The following is a 20,448-nucleotide window of genomic DNA, read 5'->3' on the forward strand; positions in this document are numbered from 1 at the left end:
TGATTGTATTTACATACGTCCGTCAATACTCTTCTTAAGACAATCGTTCTGGGTGTGAAGTCACGGGAAGTTACGAGTTGATCGCGTGGTAATTTTGATATCCTTTTTTTCTAAGCTTTGACCTCTTTCACAGAATCACTCAAGAAGAACATATGTTTTACCGAGTGTCTATAGATAGACAGCAATGTAAGATGGGTTGAAAAAAAGTGGATAGCTCTTCCATGTCATATCTCGGCTCACGAATTGAGTCCTTCTGTGTGAGGTGATGGTTATAGTAACACTCCGATACACATTCACACACATATATGTCACACACACACACGCACACACACGCATATCCCCGCACATTCACATCCACACACATACGGACATGCCAAATCAATAAAGACCAGGCAAAGGTGATTGTTTTGAGTTCCGTTTACAATTGCGGTGATTACTATGTACATATAAACAAGCACAATTCCGTCGTTTGCACAAATAATTACAGCCATCGGCTTATGTCCACTCGGTGACATATATGAAAATCAAAAAGAGATTTATAAAATTGTAACGTTTTATTTTTGGTCTGTTTCGAAAGGAAAGATATGGAACTTGGGTGTAGAAAAGAGTTTTGCTCATCAAATGTACTGCCGTCGAAGCCGAGAATGCAATGATACCAAATCGGTAAAGGGCTTTCTTTTCGTCACTGTAAAGACCCTACAGACACTGATCACGTCTGTATGACACAAGTAACAGTCACTCAATTTTCTTTGTTCATCTTTTCACGAAATATTTGCCACCACAGTGATAAGCAGGAGGTATGTTTGTATATACTTTGTAACATTGAGAGTATTTCCTTTATTTTTCACGTATTATCATTTTCATAATTTTCATCATTTTGGTAAGAATGAGTATTTATTCTGCTTTTAACATTGTTAAAAAAAGAGGAAGAAAAAGTAAAAGAAGAGCGACAGAGGAGAAGAAGAAGGCCTTGATCTGTCACGACGTGACATACGTGTTGTTGAGGGAGTCGGTTCATAGGCCTATAGCTTTACAATCGTCGTGTATAGTGGGTTTCGGATCAGTTGATCTTCTCGTATTTGCAACCTCCGTAAAAAGACAGCACACACCACACGTTCATGAATGTCATGAATGTATGCATATGCCTATGCAGCATTACAGTCAAACGTCAAACATCACTAGAGACAACATCGCGCTCTTGACTTTAGAATATGAAAGAAATAATCGGGAGTCATCAAATTTGCAGAGTTGATACTGTACACTCTTTATTCGATTTTTCGGAGTATTCACATCAAGTTTCTCAAAAAGTGTTTTTGAAACAGAATGTGCACAATTCAATATTATTTTGCTTTTTTGCCTACTCATCTTTGTCTCTATAAATCAAAAACATTAAAAGTTAATCTTGAACCGTTTTGCGGCTGGAATAGTTTGGATCTAACGTATCTTTATGAAATAGATTACTGCATGACCTTCCTCAGAGACCTTAGAATATTGAACATAGCATTGACATGAAAATGATAGTAATGATTATACACTAGGAACACTATATTATTTCTTTGTCGGTCATAAAAATCATTATATAGCCTCGAGCATCGATCCCCTTGTTTTAGAACGAAATGTTGATGGGCACAAACGCCATCCACATGTAACGAGGAGATTCAAATGCGTCATACGAATAAAATATAGATATGTAATCTACATATTGATTTGATTATATCAAAACCTTGTGCGTGATCTTTGGAATGTCTGTTGGTGTTTTGCTTTATTGTCATTAAAAGAAACAACAACAAACAAACAAACAAACAAACAAAACTTCATATACAGATGATCATCTATTTACATTCTATGTAAAATGCAAGTGGGTGAAGCAGAATTTTTATTTGCCTGATTTTCTCAAACAACATTCCATGAGAATTGAGGTCGTTGGTTCTGAATTTGGAATGATTCTCAGATGATAATTGCAGAAACACAATTCAAAGGGATGGTATAGTATTGGCGGAGATGAGGAATGGTTGAGACATCCAAAACAAAATAAAACAAAGCGATCCTAATAAAAGGTTTGTCCCATCTTTTATTTGGGTTGTTCTGTTTTGGATATCCAGCCATTTCAAAGCCAATTTTTCTTCAAATAAACGTTGAATCCCTCTTGGAATTACACGCTCTTTTATATTTCATAAAAGGTTTCTCATTATCTCACCAAAATTTTTTTAGAAATCTGAAGTTAGGTCTCAACCAAAACTATATCCCTTTAAAGTAATGCTGTTTCTTTGAAGAGAGTTATCTTTGTTGTAATAATTGTCAATGATCTCTCAAGTAAAACACATCATCTATGGTGTTTCACTTCAATATTATCAAAATCAGTGCACAGTATGAAACATGATTGTAAACTGCCAGCGGAAAGGCAGAGTAGTATACCCGGCGCAAATCTGCAACAATGTGGAGTTATGTTTAAAATATTTCACTTGTGCCGGGAAATGTACACGATATCGTAAATTCCATGACATATGACCGGCTGAAGCACCAATGAAGAAGTCTACACAAAGTTATTTAGCATTTTTGTTTCGCGTTTTGATTAAGAATATCACCGGTATTCATTTTATATTCAGTAAAATGTTGCATCAGATTAATTGACCCTTGTAGTTGGAGGTGAAGAAAGTAAACTCACATATTTACAATATTGTGACATGAAATCGCTGAATTAAATCCTGCATATATACTATTGGTTTGGGGTAGCGAACGAACGCATATTTTCGACAGATTCAATATCGCAAGACATGCAAATTTACGCAATATTCTCGGGACAGTCCGACACAAATATCGAGTAATCTCGAATGAGATATTTTCTTTGTCCCAGTTTTTCCTCTTCTTGAACTCACGGAATGTATTGCCTCGTTTAGGTTCATGTCCTTATATTATCGTTGCTAATGTTATGGCAGTAACTGAAGAAATAAAACAGGGTCGTAAATGATAATTTGATAGAATTTCATCCTGAAATTTTGATTAAATCATTATTTTTGTGGATTCGTTTGTTTTTCTGTGCAAGTTCCTGATTACAGTATATAGCCCAAGCCTTTGTCAAAATCACTCCATTTCCATTGTACTCTAATAGTAGCATGTGTCATAATCAGTTCAAAGTTATGTACAGGTAGAGACATAAGAACAGAAGAGGAATGAAAATCTTTCAATCTGATTTCCCTTCCTGATGCTACTGAATGATTTCATGAAACAGGAAAATACCACACACAAAAAAAAATCTTTCTTGCAGCCATTCAGACATGCATCTCAGAGACTAAACAAACGCGAGTCTCCTCTTTCAACAGAAATGGCAATTGATAGTGCATGCCTTCAACATGAAGGTTAAGATAGTTTGTCTCATGTCTTACTTCATAATCGATTACCGATCACGAGAATATTGCAATCTAGGCAAATCTATATCTATAACGAATGAAATCAAGAGATTAAAATGTTCGTTGGGCTGAAGCTCAAAGGAATAGAATACGTAGGGGCTCCACGGCAAGAGGTTCAGGACGATATGATGATGTGAGCATCATTTTACGGAGGGCGATACAGGTGTGAACGCCGACACGGCTTCGGGGTCCGTTGATGATGCCAGCGAGAGGAGATGGTGCGGCTGATGCATTAAGGGTCTCGGAGAACTCTCCCCGATCAGCACGCTTTGGTGCGACGACGATATTGACGTCGACGTCGAAGACAAGGAGCCTGACGATGAGATGAGATGATGGGAGGGCGACGCGTTTTCGATCGACGAACGAGGCGATGGCATACGCGGCAACATAATCGGCGTGGTCAATGACGTCGTCGAAGGTGCAGCGAAAGGCGATAGCGTGGAGAGAGACGATGATGGCGAGGACGACGACATGGGACTAATAGGCGCGTGCGGGGAGTGCGCCATTGCTGCCGGCGACGACGGGAGAAGGTTCGGCTGGGCTGATGGCTGTGCCTTGGAGTCGATTCCCTCCTTGTCTCGTCGTTCTCGAGCTCGGCGATTCTGAAACCAAATCTTTACCTGGAAGAAGGGAAAAAAGGAAAAGGGACAATTTAATAAAAAAATAAGAATGAAACGACTCTAATCATGTACGCCTTAACAGTATACAATAACTGTACTCAGTCTCTCGCATTATGTTGTGATAAATTAATCTCTTAGGTCTCTCACAAGTTTGAGTCTCCGTGTCAGGTGGATACAGTTCGACCTTCGAATTCCTCTATACAGTTTAGTGGAATTTCTCATTCTGCCTGGTTTAGCACATTTTGAAGTAGTAAACTAATTAATTTAGGTTCATTCCTTTTTCAAAAGCTGACTGGTAAGTCCAGCTCGTTTGCTGCCCTTATGTGGAATGATAGCCTTCCTACTTTAAAAAAAAAAGAAAGATATCGGTATTCCAATAAGAAACTTATTCCAAACGGTTCATTGTTGAGTAAGTTGTACATGTCAAGATGTCGAGTTATATGATCTTACTCTCTGCCCTTTGTTAAAAGAGCATTTCCATTTCTCCGTAATTTTACATTTTAACATTGGATTTGGTTTGTTGGGACAACGGTTAAGACAGCGATGTCGAATATCTACAATCCTGTGCAGGAGTTGAAGGAAAACAAATACTGGTAAGATGACATGAGACGAAAAGAGACAAAGTGTATTCCTTTTTAATGGGATAAGATAAGTTGAATGATTAACGAGTAGCGAGAAAGAGATGCTAGTTCACTGAGCGGCGTGGAAGAGGTCTCAAGGAAATACTCAAAAGGTTGTCTTCAGGCGGACAAAAGAGCAATATCCTAAGTCGGATTTCTCTTCGCTGCCGAATGTCATGTCAGTTTTTCCGTTGCCTATCAACCCAATAGATTCCTCGCCTGTACACGATGTACTGGACTTCGCCAAAGTCAGTTTGAACAAAACGAAGTTGCGTAACTGCGTTGCTTGCCTGTCTGCCAAATGAAAGTCGAGGATGTTATACATTTCTGCGGCGGAACACCACATCATTATCATCCCTTTTGGGAGATATTCAACAATGCCTGATCACCTATTAAACAAGTCATTTCGAGCGTTCTTTTTCCTCAGCTAGGTCACATCATTACTTGTCATGATTACGTAGAAATCCATCGAAGTGGAAAGTGGAAATGTCATACATGGTGACATCCTTTATTGGAAATCAATCGTCGGCAGGAGAATGAGACTATAAATGTCACTCCAGTTGTGTACAGCGTCTCAATGGACCAGGGACGAATAGTGATCATGTAAAGTTGCGGAGTTTGCATTTGCCACATACACGTACTCTAAAACCTAATTAATCGATACTTGCGTAAGTCACTTTTTCAGAAACCTTGTTTCACGAACAATCCTTAAAAAAAAAAAAAAAAAAAAAACATCGCCAGCAAGTTCCCGAAATATGTGTTACATTACCCCATGCCACGACAGTAAGAAAAATATAGCAACAACAACAACAAAACAACAACAAACAAATAGAAAGAAAAAATATACGTATAATTATCTGTGAAGGAAATTGTTCGCAGTTAGGTATAGACGCCAAATGATAAGTCTGAAACACTTAAAAAACAGAAAGTGTATAATTCATATTCCTTTTGTCATATTCAACTGTTCAATCAGGACACCTTTTACAGTATAGAAATCGAATACTAAGTAGGCCTAAAATTATATAGTTTGATTTGATTTGATTTGATTTGATTTGATTTGATTTATTCACAAAATGCATATACATAAATTATTCACAAATATGCACCTAGTTTGTACATGAAACATATTACACATTTTGTCTGGATCGTCATAAGTTATGAAAAGTTTGACTGGGACGTCCAGTATGGATAACATACACATATTATGTACATGACATTTGTTATCATTAGGATTATACAATTCTAACAAAATAAAAAATAATGTACTAAACATTTCATGCTGATGAAAACAACAAAATGCTTATTTGAATTATGTCAAAATACGATGAATAATAATACAATAGGTTGTAGAGCAAATATGCATGAATTAATGTGTTTGTGTAAATGTGCGTGCCAATAGTTTTGAATGTCAAGGGAGATGTTCCTCGACTTCCGACAAATCTATCTAAAGTTCTACGAAACTGGACGAAAGGTGTCACAAAATTCTCGCCGATTCCCTGCCGAAAGCAGCCACATTAGTCATGCGCATTAGTCATTCATTGTAGTGGAGGCAAATGTAATTTGGTGTACTTTTCGTGGCGGACGACCGTTGCCTGACCCGATTCATTTTCATTTCACTTCTCATGTATGTTTAATCACGAGAAAAAGCGAACAGAGAGTGTCCCTTTTTGCATTCGAGAGGGAAGAGATAGTGGAGTTTAGATTAGCCCACTTTTGATTACTCTACAAATGTCATCACTTCAATCTTGGGGAGATAGGGAACTTACGTCAACACGCGCACCGCGCAAAACAACTTTATAGGAAGAGGATGATAAAAGAGACAGATTTAGGGACACACAGACGGACAGACAAACGGAGAAAGCCTGGAAAAATAGAGGGAGAGGAACCTTCTTTTTTTTTTGTCCGTTAAAAAAAGTCAGCCAATCGACTGACATACCTGACTTTAATCAACGGCAACTGATGAAGACGAGTTAATAAAAAGGATTCTTCGTTCGGTTTTAATTAGTCACTCGCTGAGTTTGCGTCCAGACGCTGATACCAGTTAGGTGTTATCGTTATTGGATAATTACGGTGCGTTGAGGCTAATGAGCCCGGACCAGGCAGAGTCCGAGCACATTGAACAGTCAACAGATGTAATCTGAAGTTGATTTGAAAATGCCTCCACAGCCAAAGACTAACTAGTCGAGGCAGTCGATAAAAGAGAGGGAGAGAGAAGCTAAACATCAACAAAAACTGCACGTCGAATCAAGATTGACAGCCATGAATATATTTGGGGGCAATATCCTATGGCCAACACTCCTCTCATAGCCACTTCCGAAAACGGAAGCATTGATTTGAAGAGGGGTTCCTTTGCTTGGCATTTGTTTGTTTGTACATTTTGTTTGTTTGAACCGTTTGTACTTTTGTACGGTATCGCTCTCGTCCTAAAGTTCGATCACGTAACATTCTGTTGTTCCTGGTCGCTTCTTAATAGTTGTTGCTTTTTTTATGGTAGTGACAACAAAGTGATGATGCCGCAGTTCACTGAAGAGAACGTAGAATTTTGAATTTTGTCGGAGCTAGGTAACATCATACTCTGATGGGATACCGAGTGCGCCAAAATATTATATGACGTGTACTTGTTCAATGTATATACATATATATATATATATATATGAGACAGTAACTTCACTTCACTCCTGAACTTTCTGGAGGTGGAATATGCTAGAACCACACTGTTGGAAGTTGACGGAAAAAAGAAGAAGAAACAACATGAAAAAGAATAATGCTGTTTTTCTATAGTGTTGCATAACAATATAAACCATTTTTGTTGTGTTTCTATATGATAAATTATTGTCAAGGACTCCAAACAGTGTTAATATATCTCTGATGAACAGTTGAGCCATCTTACACGATGAAACGGAATATAAGTCAAAGTTTGCACACTGATGCAGACCATATCAATCTACAAAATGCAATACATGCAATAATTGCGATAAAAAACAAAACAAAAATGTTAACGAAATCTAAGAGTGCGTGTTTAGTAGCAACTCTGGAAGCAGTACCGACGGCAATTGAGGCGATTGAGACTGATACAGAAGTGAATGACCTGGGAGACGTTAGAAGTCGCTCCTTAAAAAAAAAAAGAAAAAATCTTTCTCTCTTGTTTTAATAGTCTTGGCCGGAACTGAAAATTGGAATGTCTGGAATTATGACAATGATAGGAGCCACTGGTACCCCAAGATAGCTGTTTCCGGCCTATAGGTGGCACCCAAGTAAGCCTCTCTTGATCCAATAGAAAGGTCACAAGATAACCACTTTTGGCATGTCGCGTTCTGTCTGCACTGACGTTAAACAAAAACAAGTCAGCTGATTTCAAAAATGAAAAAAAAAAAGCACGAACAAACACACAATTTAATCTAGCATTTCTCCAGCCAAGCAAAGTAATTTTACTTATTTAGAATGTTTCTTTCTTCTTACTTTATCCTGACTTCCTAACTTTCCTAAATCCAGCCCTCACCGTTGTCCAGAAACATTTGTGAGATTGACGTAATTATATGAACAAAATATATAGATATATGAATATGCATATACATAAATGTGAGAAATATATTATATATATGTATATATATATATATATATATATGTATATATATATATGTTATATATATATATATATATATATATATATATATATATGATATGCATATGTGTCCTATATTATGTGTTCATATTGAATACTTCATGTAATCAGTGGGTGTATCTACATTGATAGTTATGTCCGATAACTGTGACAATCCTTATGATTTTTTTTTTTTGCCTTTGATATTTTTATAATTCTTGGGAGGATGAGTGATCATATCACAGACGAAGGATATCACGACGATGTATTATAAATGTATGGGGGATTAAACCAATTTGGAAACTTGAGGGCCATCGATATGTTTACAATCACAAAAAACAGGCAAACAAACAATGAAATTGTTCTTGAATGTAAGAACTAAATTTGCCTCTGATATACTGGAAAACTTTAAACTCGCTTCAATTCTCGGCTATTGTATATCGTAATTGTAGGATTTCTGAGAATTAACTCTGCAAAGAGAATTATGACGGGCGGAAGAAGGGGAAGAGAAATAGAGAGAAGATGGGGGCAGGCTACATCGGTTGCAGAAAGAGAAGAAGAGAAAGAGAAAAGAGAGAGAGGAAGAGAAGGAGATGGAGGTATATGGTAGAAGGAGAGACAAAGATACAGGGAGGGATTGTTCTGAGTTGATCCGTCACAGACCGATCTTGGGGGTGAATCATGATTCGTAACTACTGGACTGAAGGCTTAAGTCATCTTCGTCACAAAGGCCCCTCAATCGGCGTTACAAAATGATCAATTGTCGAAAAAGCAACGCTCTCATTTTTATTCTCGTCTTCCTCGTCTTCTTCTTCTCCTGCCCAATTTCTTCTCCCCCGCCCAAATTCTGATTTCCATCAAAAAGGCTTTCTACCGATCCAAGAGACTTGTTTTTTGTTGGGTTTTTTTGTCATGCTTGCAACAGGCACGTTATTGACCTATCTCCATCAACAAAAGATTGTTGGCTCTCCAAATTTTGTTGTCCTCTCTGCGGCTTAATTGTAACACTGCACCCCATCTGATTTATTGCGAGAGTGAGTCATTCCTAAATTGCGCGTGCCATACAAGTAGGAACGTCACTCATTCTTTTCTTTTCTTTTCTTTTAATGATAACTCTGTGGTGCCATGGTGATCAAAGTTTGTTACAACGTTCTACGTCACCAGCCATCAAGCGACTTGTGTTGGATGTTGCCGTGTAGCAAGAAACAGTTATGGCCAGAATCAAATCTTGCTAACTATACAGAAGACTGGAGATCTCCAAATAAGATTCGTGTATGCCGAAAAAAATTACGAAGTTGTTCCTTCAGTTTGGATATTAGGAAATATGTAATAAATTTTAATTGATTTCATTGAAGAAAAAAAAAACATGTTCTTTTTACGGGAAATTTTCAGTCGTGTTTCGAAAATTTTCTGTTCAAGTTGCAGGTTTATTACTGAACAGACTTTTTCTTTTGAATCTCTCAACTTTGATGGCCATTTTGCGCTTTAGTGTTTAAGCACGTCGATCAAAGCAGATAAACAGATGGATTAATTGATATCATTATCTAACTATAGCAATGATTAAAGTCATCATCATATCATTATATTATATAAGGATAAATTAACTGACTGGAAAAATCAGGCATCTGACCTTCGCGGAATAGATAAGGTATTTCATTTGAATCAGTCAATTATTGAATATTCAACAAACAGAATCCGCCAACGAATCCAAGCAGCCTACTCAATGTAATACAAACAAACGTCCAACAAGGGGAAAAGGACGAAGAAACACATATAAAAATAGCCAAAAGATATTAAACTGCCGAAGATTAGCAAGTGCATTATTCATATAATACACTTGAGACTATCATATTTACCCGATTCTCAGAAAGATTGAGCGCCGTTGAGAGCTCAGCCACGTCGATGCTGCTCAGGTAGTGGGTGCAGCGGAACTTCTGCTCAAGCGTAGCCACCTGCGTCGGGGAGAAGGGCACCCGGGGGTTGCGTCCCAGCTTTCGCTTCTTCGTCCCGTCTTTTCTCTTCGTGCCTATCAGCCGGGTAGGATTAAAAGAAAATACTCGAATAACTTCACTCTCATGTCTTTCAGGTGATTTCAAGTCATTCCATTTAAATGTTATATTGTAAGCACATTCCAACCTTGTATTGTCAATTATTTGTCTGACAGAAATATTACGAAAATAAGATCACTTAAAATGTGTGTGCAAAGGATAACATAACATCAGCAGCAGAAGTCTATTCGCATAACTTTCCTTCATAATTGATTCACATTTAGAAAAATGATACGAAGCGTGAATTCACGTAATGATAAGAAAAATACGCACCTGCCCTCTCTAAAGTGATGTAATTGTTATTGTTTATGATATGAAGCACCGCGTAAAATCGTACAAAACAAGCCCACAAACTTTTCAATCTTGGTTTGAAGAAGATGGCAATCACATGCGCTCGTACGATTAACATTAGATCAGGAAATTCAATGAAGCCTTGGGTCATTTGAAATATTTGCGTTACGAAACCGAGAAAAGTAGACTGAAACCTTAATCCACACACAAATCAATATTTCAAGAAAAAAATATTTGCTTCATGTTTTATTAAAAACTCAAAGTAGAAACACTGAATGCTTAAATATGACAATATTATTATTCCATTCATTTGATCAATTGTGTTTTATATTCCTCTCTCTCTCTCTCTCCTGATGTTTATAGAAACCTACAAAGCACACACACACAAAAAAAAAACAACATTCGATTATCGAAACTATTTGAGTGATCCTATAAACAATACAATAAAACGAATTACAAATCAAAAGCAATGGCAAATCTGTCATGGAAATCAAACAAATTTAATCTCAGAACACTGTCCTGAATATCAAAACCCTGCAGAAATAGATGATGTCTGGTGTGTTGGTTTTTTTTTTCTTCAGATAACACAGACTAGTACCTCGGTCCAACAGAAATAAAATTCAATGAATAAAAATGAAAGAAACTGCTAACTAGAAATAAAGTATTTTTGTCTAAACATTCATTGCCAATAATGTTCTTTCAAGAAAAGGCAGCTGTTTCGAACCCCCTCCGGCTCACTGCTGGCGCCTGCAGGTATCTTCCCCCTTAAAATAGTGATGATAGCCATTGTAATGATTTGTTTACTGCTGTTAAGTCTGGCTCGTCCGTCCTGCGGGGAACGGTGGGGAGGGGAGCCGGGTAAACGACAGCTCCGAGACACATCGAATTGGCATCTATAAACGACTTTTTGTTGAACCCTCTCAACACCAAACTCTCCATGTGCCGCTGACGTTGCACTCAAACAGGTTGCCGTCAGGACTGGCAGGTTTAATATCACCAGGTCGGTCGAGTAGGGTATGGAGGGGATTAATTTGCAAAGCGTCGACTTCTTGATGCACATAAGTTTCTTCTTTTCTCATCATTTTGTGTCGATTAACACGATTACGGTTATATTTTACACAAAGTTGACCAAAACAGTATAGCACTTTGAGCTAGTTTTCTGTTTCAATATTATACTTTGCCGAATCCACAAACACCGAGAGTGACCCCTAAACTGTGGTTCAGGAATCGCTGAACAACGTTCATCATCAGATATTTCCATTGTAATTCATAATTACACATTTTCACATTGCAAATTTCAAACTTTTTTTTAATCTGCTTTGCAATCAATCCGTCCACAGTTTAAGCACAAAGTAAGGAATTAAAAACTTAAGGAGTAGAGCCCCCTAGCGGTAGCGTTGTTGGAATATTTCAAAAAGATACGGCAAGTATTACTATGCTCCCGTGAATATCAAAATAAACTGCCCGTATGATTTTTTTTTCGTCATTTTTTTTCGTCATTATGGAAGAACAGAATGAATATAATTAGCACAGCATCCAACGTCCTCGTGGAATTGCATTGCTGATGTAAATTTCTAGAAAATGTCTTTCTCACGTAGTCTTTGGTAATGAGGATGTCAACTTCCAGTTGGGAAGATTGACGTGGATACAATTACTGGCAAACAGAGCGAAGCAAGAAGAAGTCGCCGTCACTATCTTTCCAGCAACAAGTGATAAAAATCAACGACCGTCGTTGCACTTTACACACGCACGCGTGCACACGACACAAACAAGTACTCAGCGGCACCTCCAGCGCGCCGAGCCACCCGCAGCGGCGCACACAGCCCGTCCGCAGCTCCAGTGAGTAGACAAAGCCACGAGAGACCCCCTACAGCAATAAGTCCCGCTTGGTTTGGCCGCAAATTACTTCGCGTTTCTTTCTTTTTTTTTTAAACATACAAATATCTATTTTAATGCCCCGCCGCGGCAGAATGAATGAACTAGGCATAGGCAAGGAAAGCGCTACACCTTACCATCAATACACATTCAATCTTCTTGTCAAACACTGCGGGATGCACGGGTCTTTCAAGGCAAACTTTATGTACCCAGACCACTTCATTGAAAATAATCGTCGCGTATTGAACCGTTCGCGCAAATGTTTGTTTATCGGTTGATTCGGCAATTTACAACTAATGAATGTTTGCTTAGCATTACAGAGCACATTCAGTAGTAAGGTCTACCCCCTTTTTTCTAACTCTCATTTTAGAAACGCTGAGTGTGCTGATACGCTCCTTCGATAGCCCTAAAGGCACCGAGTGAGAGGTATGAATGTTGATACAATTCTAACAATTACACAAGAATCAAGTGGTGGTCCGTCGAATGGCAATTTGTAGTTAACAGTTTCTTTGAATCTCCTCATAAACGTATGACATAGGGTCAATGTACTCAAGAATGATCAATTTAGATGGTGATTCACATCCACCACTTTGATTCAAAATGTTAGTTACCCCCTTTATGTCTATAGAATTTTACTATTTGAATAAAAAAACAGGGGACTTCTTTGAGTATGCGATATACTCTTTTGCATTAATGACTTTTGTCCATGTTACATGAACTGCGATTAGGTGACTTTTGGTTGAGAAGATGTAGAAATGGTAAAAATACATTTCAATTTCAGAATGCCTTATTGGCTCTTTTACCGAGTTTTTGACTTGAGATTTGAAGCACTTTTTTTTCTTCAAACAAAAATAGCATACAAGCGCCCACATTAACAAGCATAAAAAAGACTCAATCCCTTTTATTCTTCATCATGAACATTTTTAGCTTTTAAGTTTAACTTGACACTAAAAATGAGATAGATGAATGTACACACATATGAATTTACTTTCAAGAAAAGAAAAATGCTCGGAACTCAGTTGTTTAATAGGTTTTGACATCAGTTCATATATCATATCATATCAGAGAGGAATTCCGCACCAGATAAAAGTTAGTGTAATTAAAAAGAAAGAGTGGAATTTCATAAGACAACAGTGAAAATTTGTTCAAAAGCGGATTAAGGTTCAGAAAGTTATGAAATTGTAAAGTTTCGCTAATTTTCAAAAAAAAATTAATTGAACGGTCAATATGAATATGCAAATAAGTAAGTTGATAATGTCATTGCCTCTTAACTTGCCATAAAGTTTGTGCACAAAATTTTGCAAATATTAGAATTCTGCATAGTAATTTATATAAGCCCCAAAGAACTGTGGGAATAACTAAGGGATCGTTATATACTAATCAAGTTATCAAATTCGGATTATTTGAAAAAAAAAAGTAACCGATGTTCTATTTTTAATTTTCTGACACTTGATTAAAAAAAGACCAAACAGGTGTTTCTGAGTCTAAGCAGAACATTTCGGTCCACAGATCAAACAGCGAAGATAACATTAATGTAATCAATATCCTGTAGAGTCGCTTTATCAAAAATTCAAATTAAAATGTTATAAAAAAAATTGACTGACTGACTGAGATGAGGTTCGCGAGCAACACAAGGAAGAATAACAGTTCATAAACGCTTACTAAATAAATTCATTCATTTCGCGTTGAAACCAGTATTCAGTTGGGAAATCCCTGTAGATTAAAATGATACACTTTGAAACTTGATTGAGGAATGAGTCTTAAGTTCTGGTAATATCTTCTGTTAATTCTCATAGATCCTGATTATCAATATAATATATGCATAACATATTTATTCTATGACATCTGTTAAAAATATCCATCGATCATGATAGCCATAATGGCCATGATAACGAGTAACTTTTCTGCTGAAATACAACAGGCTTGACGTAAATGAAAACGTAAAATATTTGTGACCAGAAGTTATCGTAATCTATAACTTCGCATAGTGTCTTATTCATACACTAATATTTGCACATATACGCTTGGCTGTGTAGTATGTGAAAGTGTGTGTTTGTGATCCCCACATGTATGTCCTTATTGCGTCATTTTACATCATTATGTTCGAACATGATGCTCCGAAGGCATCTAAAATCACCATCCTATATATATGTTGAGTGAAACGGCCCATTAGAAAGCAAAAATAGGATTGCGTCTTTTGCCACGTTCCTGATTGATCGTAAAATTATCAAACATCCATCTTTGCTCTCTGCACAACCATGCGTATAGTGCTGGCTGTAACTAATCATCAGACAACACGCGCGCCAATCTATTTCACTTCGACAGCGCTCACTACCGTTACGCTGTCTGGACCCTATTTATCTCCCACGAACAATGTTCTCAACAATTTAATCTGATCATTTCTCGTTTCTCATGCTATTACGGTGTTTTACTTTTAGTTAACCACAAAACATGCAAGTCTATGAAACGAGCGATGAACAATAATGTTTTAATCTGTCGTTTTAAGACTGAAAACTGCCGATGTTAAATTGCTTTGTTAGATCGGGGACTGGTTTGTTGTGCCTACCAAAGCCAACTGATGCCTGAAGTTGTAGAAAGACGGACTCCCAGTTTCAAATGATAATAACATCTATCGTGCATCCTTCCCCCAATATTTTCTCTCTTTCTCTCTCGCTCTTTCTTTCACATATATCATTTAATCTTTATTTTCTGAAACACCTATTAGCTCTAGAACTCGTCATCGTGATTTTCTCGCTTTTCTGCTGGTGATAAGGGGGGGGGGGGGAAGAGAATAAAGCTGTGAATATAGCACATTGTCACCAAGAATCAAATGGGAATGAATTCTGATTACGCTATGATCGGAATAATCACCAGCAGCGAAAGTATTAATTCTTATACCCAAAGGGTAAAATGACATGGTATCCTACCCATTCCTCATGCATTTGTGCTTTTTCGTCGATGTTCTTTCTTTGTGAACCGTGTCTTTCCTTCTTTTTCTAACGATGTCCTTAATTTCTTTTTACTTTTCTATTCTTTGCAAAACTTCAAATAAAATAGGTCACTGCATGAGAGCCAAGAGGTTGTAATCAACATCAACATGATCAAGTTGCTACAATGGAACACAAACTCTAGATATAGGAGGTAAAGACAATCCAAGCCGACAGAAACAAGCAGTTTAACTGTTAACATTTGTTACACATTTTGATTATGCACGAACAATAGAAAGGAAAATTGCCGTAGATCTCATATAGACTGACTTTCCAAAACGAGAAAGATCAAACAGAATAAAAGAAAACAAAATAATAAAGACCCCTCAGAATATGGGCTGGAATAAGACGTGTAAAACAGTCTACTTACGAAAATGGTTGACAGACACAAATCCATCTAAATACTATGCAAATGTTATACAGTATTTTTCTGTTTTGCACGAAGAGATAGAATATTATGAGATTGAAAACAGAACCAGTAGCAGTAGAATCAACTCTGATATAAGACTATAAATCTCATATGGTCTTACTGTGGTAAATCTAAATTTATCTAAAAAATGCAATGTAGGCTGTCAGAATTTGTACAAATTCCATCTTTTTAAAGCAATTACTGATCTTTATCTATGCTCAAGTATGCCTATACGAAAAATTTGTTACATTAAACCGCATTATACTGTTTACCATTTGGAAAAAAAAATGTTCGAGTTGTAATATTTAATGCATGTGTGTACGTAATTTGCTTCTCAAAACATCCTACCACATAAACATTTCGCAATAAATTCTAAAATATAAGAAGATATCACTATTTTTCTCGATAAACCATAAGTGTAGACAGTTTAATCGAGAAGCAATCTTATTATAATTATTGTTCTTTTTTGTATATTTATCAATTATACTGATTAACATTTTTATATTAGTTATTTCTATCCCTAACTCACATTTTAGAACTATTTTAAAGCACTACATCTGGGTTTTTGTTTCATCTGCAAACGGTAAATAACGCCTTTAAGCTTGTATCCATTACTTCTCAAAAATATTTGTTTATATTAAACTTGCACCTGCAATAAGATTAAATAACTCATTTGGGATTTAAAGTATGAAATGCTCTGAATCATCTGAAGCAAACATCCTCCTTAAAACCTTTTAAAAGAAGTTTAATTTTAATGATGATAGATAAATGTTGTTTTTAAATGAACAATAATATTCATAGATATGTATTCAAATCGTATTCACAGATATCAAATGTTTAAATATACTGTAGTACTGACAACTACAACAGAAACATATATGTCAATTTATAGTCCCTTTAGGCATAATATTATTTTTAAGGTAAAACAAAACCAGGTCATTCGTGATTTCTCCCCCTCCCCTACACTTGCAGCTGCTCTTTTTTTTTTGTGAGGAAACCCTTGAGAATGATTTTAAATAATTTTGTCACGAGGAAAGCTCTGTCATCTCATCAAGCATCATTACGTATGTTAATTGTGACTGCCCCTGCAACATGGATAAAGTCATGGAAGATAAAACGTAACAATTCACTGTATTGGTATTTAAATGGTTAATTGAATTCGATCGTAAAACGAGCTTTCTTAGAAACTCTAATTTTACCAAAGTCTCTATGTCGTTGGTGTATTTTTGTTTGTGTTGTGTATTCTTGAATAAAATAAAAAAAAAACTTGCGGAAATAAACTGAAATTTAAAAAAAAAAGTCTTACTTATTAAAGTACTTAAAAGTACTAATAAAACGTCTTATTAAAATCAATAATGAAATGATCATTTGAGAAGATAATGAATGAAATAATGAAACAATATAAAGATAACAGTGAGCAAGCATTGCATTCCCAACTTAGAACATCTTATTTTTCGACCTGCAGGGAAAGAAAAATGAAAATACATAAAACAATATCTAAGTAGGAGACTACTGTTAAACTCGCACACAGATTCCACAAAGAGAAAAGAGTCACCAAGTTTATAATTACACGTACAAGCAATTTTGAAGTTCTACAAGCGAGATGATTTGGAGGGCTTTTCTCTACCCGACATATTAATAACTATGTCTAGTATGTAAAAGAGAGAGAATGAAGCAATCTATGCAGCATCATAAACAAAACAATAAGTAATCTGTTTCATAATATGTCAGCGGTGAGCAACCAAGTCTGTATATTATATATACATATTACATACACAAACATATTATGTATTCATTCAATTAACAAGCATCATTCATTTTAGATATGATACGAGTAGCATATACTTATGAATATATATGTATATATATGTATATATATATATATATATATATATATATGTGTGTGTGTGTGTGTGTGTGTGTGTGTGTGTTGTCTTACTTCTGTTTTCGTTTTGTTTTGGTTTTTTTTTTTTGCCGCGGCTGGAATGTTACTTCTATCTTGGGATTAATTTTCTATTTCAGTCAGACGAAGTAAGAGCCTGACCGCCATGTTAATGAAGAGTAAAGTCGATCAATCTGATTTATCTCAAATTTGATTGAGATCCATGGAAGATTTGACATTCGTTGTATATCAAACTCAATATTAAAACAAATCATGATGATGTGAAGCTACTCTGTAATTCTTTCAAGCTTCTGCTTTTGTGGAAAAAAAAAATGTCTCTCTTCTGATCAGTGAATCGGTGTGAGTGTTTTGATAATTAAAGATGAGTATTAATGCCATTCCGCCACAAGCATTAGCGGGTGATGTTGCTTGTCAACCTACTTTTTATCCCCGCCTAAATTTCAAACATGACGTATGGAAATTCGCAAAGACACACACACACACAAACAAACGAATAAGAACGCTATACAATGCTATTGTCATAGAACATTCAATTATGTGCATTACTTAGAGTATTATTCCTTTAGGATGGGCGTAATTCATTATAATTCTTAAATGACACTGATGAATTCTTGTTCTGTATTATCAAACAGATTATGTATCATTTTACCGAAGTTGAATTTGTAAACAAGGCCAGATTGTTTCAGAACATTTTCGGGCAAATCCAGATCTTCATCTTACGTCTACCGTCTACCGTCTACCAGTGAGTTCGGGATAACATGGAATTGCTTCAGCTACTGTTGAACAAAACAAAATAACGAGATCTAAGAGGCAACAGATTTTGCATATAATCTTCACAATAACAAAAAATAATAATACATGAATTTTGCAGAAAATGACAATGTGAATTTTCTGGTACACATTAAACATTCGAAAATTCTCAGGGAAGTGACAGTTTGTAACTTTTGACTTACAATCTAGAGCAAAGGTAATAAAATTCACAGATCGGAAACAATATACAGGTGTGTCGTTTATATTTCCGCTGCAGAGTAGTTCAGTAAATTATCACCTATGTTTGTTGGTTGTTGTTGTTGTTGTTGTTGTTTTGTTTCGTTTTTCCAAGCCCTTTTACAGCAACTTCTTATTATCATAGGTCTTCTGTCTATTCTCTAACCAATTCTACGTTTTGTCCAAAACGATGAGAAAAACAAATTTGGGGGGGGGGGGGGGATGAATGTCTTCATAGTAACATTATGACTGTAATCATTACCATACTGCTTTTATCATCACAAGGAAAGCATGTTAATAGAATGTTAGTAGCATGTACGTGTGCCAAGTTCCTTCTAACTTCGCGGAACAGACGTATATATAAACACAAGTAGGCTAAACATTTTTACACACACATGCAAAGCACTTGTCCTATATATCAAAGAGTATGATTTCGGTTGTTAGTGTTACATGGTGATATCACTCAGGAACACATACAGAGATGGATTATAGCAAGATTGTTTGTAACTTGCTCCACCTTCCTCAGATGTACAAGCACAAATACACACACATAAACCTCAACTATCTTTACAAATCTTTGATACAGATATAGCAAGTTAAGTCTTACCACTAAATTGCTTTTGCTGATAACGTTTCCCAGCACCATCTCCCATTGTTGAGAAAAGTCATGCGGTTAATAACCCCAGATCAGAATCTTCTCTATGAAAAAAAAAAAATCCGTTTTTATACGAATGCGATTTTTCTCTCCCTTCCATGTGAATAATGTTGTTTAAATTAGCACAGTGTACGGTAGGACTACGGGTACTGGTGGAGAAAGGAAATGATGAGGATGCTTACGTGGAAGTCTTGGTGGCTTGTACCTCGTGCACTGGAGCCATGAAAACCTTGCCATGGGGTTGTCGATGACATCGGTGTCCGGCTTCATGTCATCTTCGTCCTCGTCTCCTTTACTCGTGATCGAGTCTGATCGGTCAAGATAGTCCTTCGATATCGTGTATGATTTGTTGTTCGTGGTTCCATGCTGTTCGCGCCTTCCTATCTTGTGCTTCACCCTTATATTTTCGAGTTTTTCGACGACGCCGTCGTTGATGTCGCGTTTTCCGAGAATGCCATCGATGCTGAAGTCTGTGACTCGACTGCTCCTTTTGTCACCGCCGCAGCCTTCGGGCGACGTCGCCCGATTACTGCCCGCCATCGGTCGCAGCCCCTGCACCGCGCGTAGGTTCTCCATACTAAATGAAGTGGCCGCTGCCACTGCCGCAGCCGACCCTCCGGGGAAGCCGGCCAGCTGGCCCATGGTAGCAGTGGACAGAGCGCCAAAGGAAGGCTGCATTCTAAGCCCGACCAGTGAAAAGCCCGAGTAGCTGGACAGTGGCGCCGGGAAGACCCCGGCGGTGTAGAACCCCTGCTGGAGCGAATACGACGAGTTGAGGAGTGCCATCGCAACAGATGAATAGGACTTACGCGATCCTCTATTTTGCTTTTCTCTCCAAAAGACCACCTCTTTTCACCCTAAAAAGAAATGAAGCTCGAAGAGGGACCAGATTTAAGGAAACTCTCTCGAGGAAGAAAGATGGCACCACAAAACCAGCGGGGAACAAAGTAAGAGCTGTAATTTGTCGACTTTTAGGAGTCGGCTCCCAGCTGGCGAAATGTCAGAAACAAGAGTTTTCGTACTTTGCAGGCTTCTGCCTTTATCT

General features: G+C 37.0%; 1 protein-coding gene across 1 annotated transcript; it reads right to left on the reverse strand.

The window, feature by feature from the left end:
• Positions 1-3,547: 3,547 nt before the first annotated feature.
• On the reverse strand, positions 3,548-20,189 carry LOC139738192 (uncharacterized). The gene is made up of 3 exons (XM_071648856.1): positions 19,586-20,189; positions 10,105-10,274; positions 3,548-4,027 (listed from the first exon to the last, which is right to left on the reverse strand). Exons 1-3 carry the CDS (start codon positions 20,187-20,189, stop codon positions 3,548-3,550), a joined length of 1,254 nt encoding a protein of 417 aa, XP_071504957.1.
• Positions 20,190-20,448: the final 259 nt, after the last annotated feature.

This window comes from Diadema antillarum, unplaced genomic scaffold (assembly GCF_040938485.1).
Source record: "Diadema antillarum isolate AM-2024a unplaced genomic scaffold, OU_Dant_1.0 scf00000029, whole genome shotgun sequence".
NCBI lineage: Eukaryota > Metazoa > Echinodermata > Echinoidea > Diadematoida > Diadematidae > Diadema > Diadema antillarum.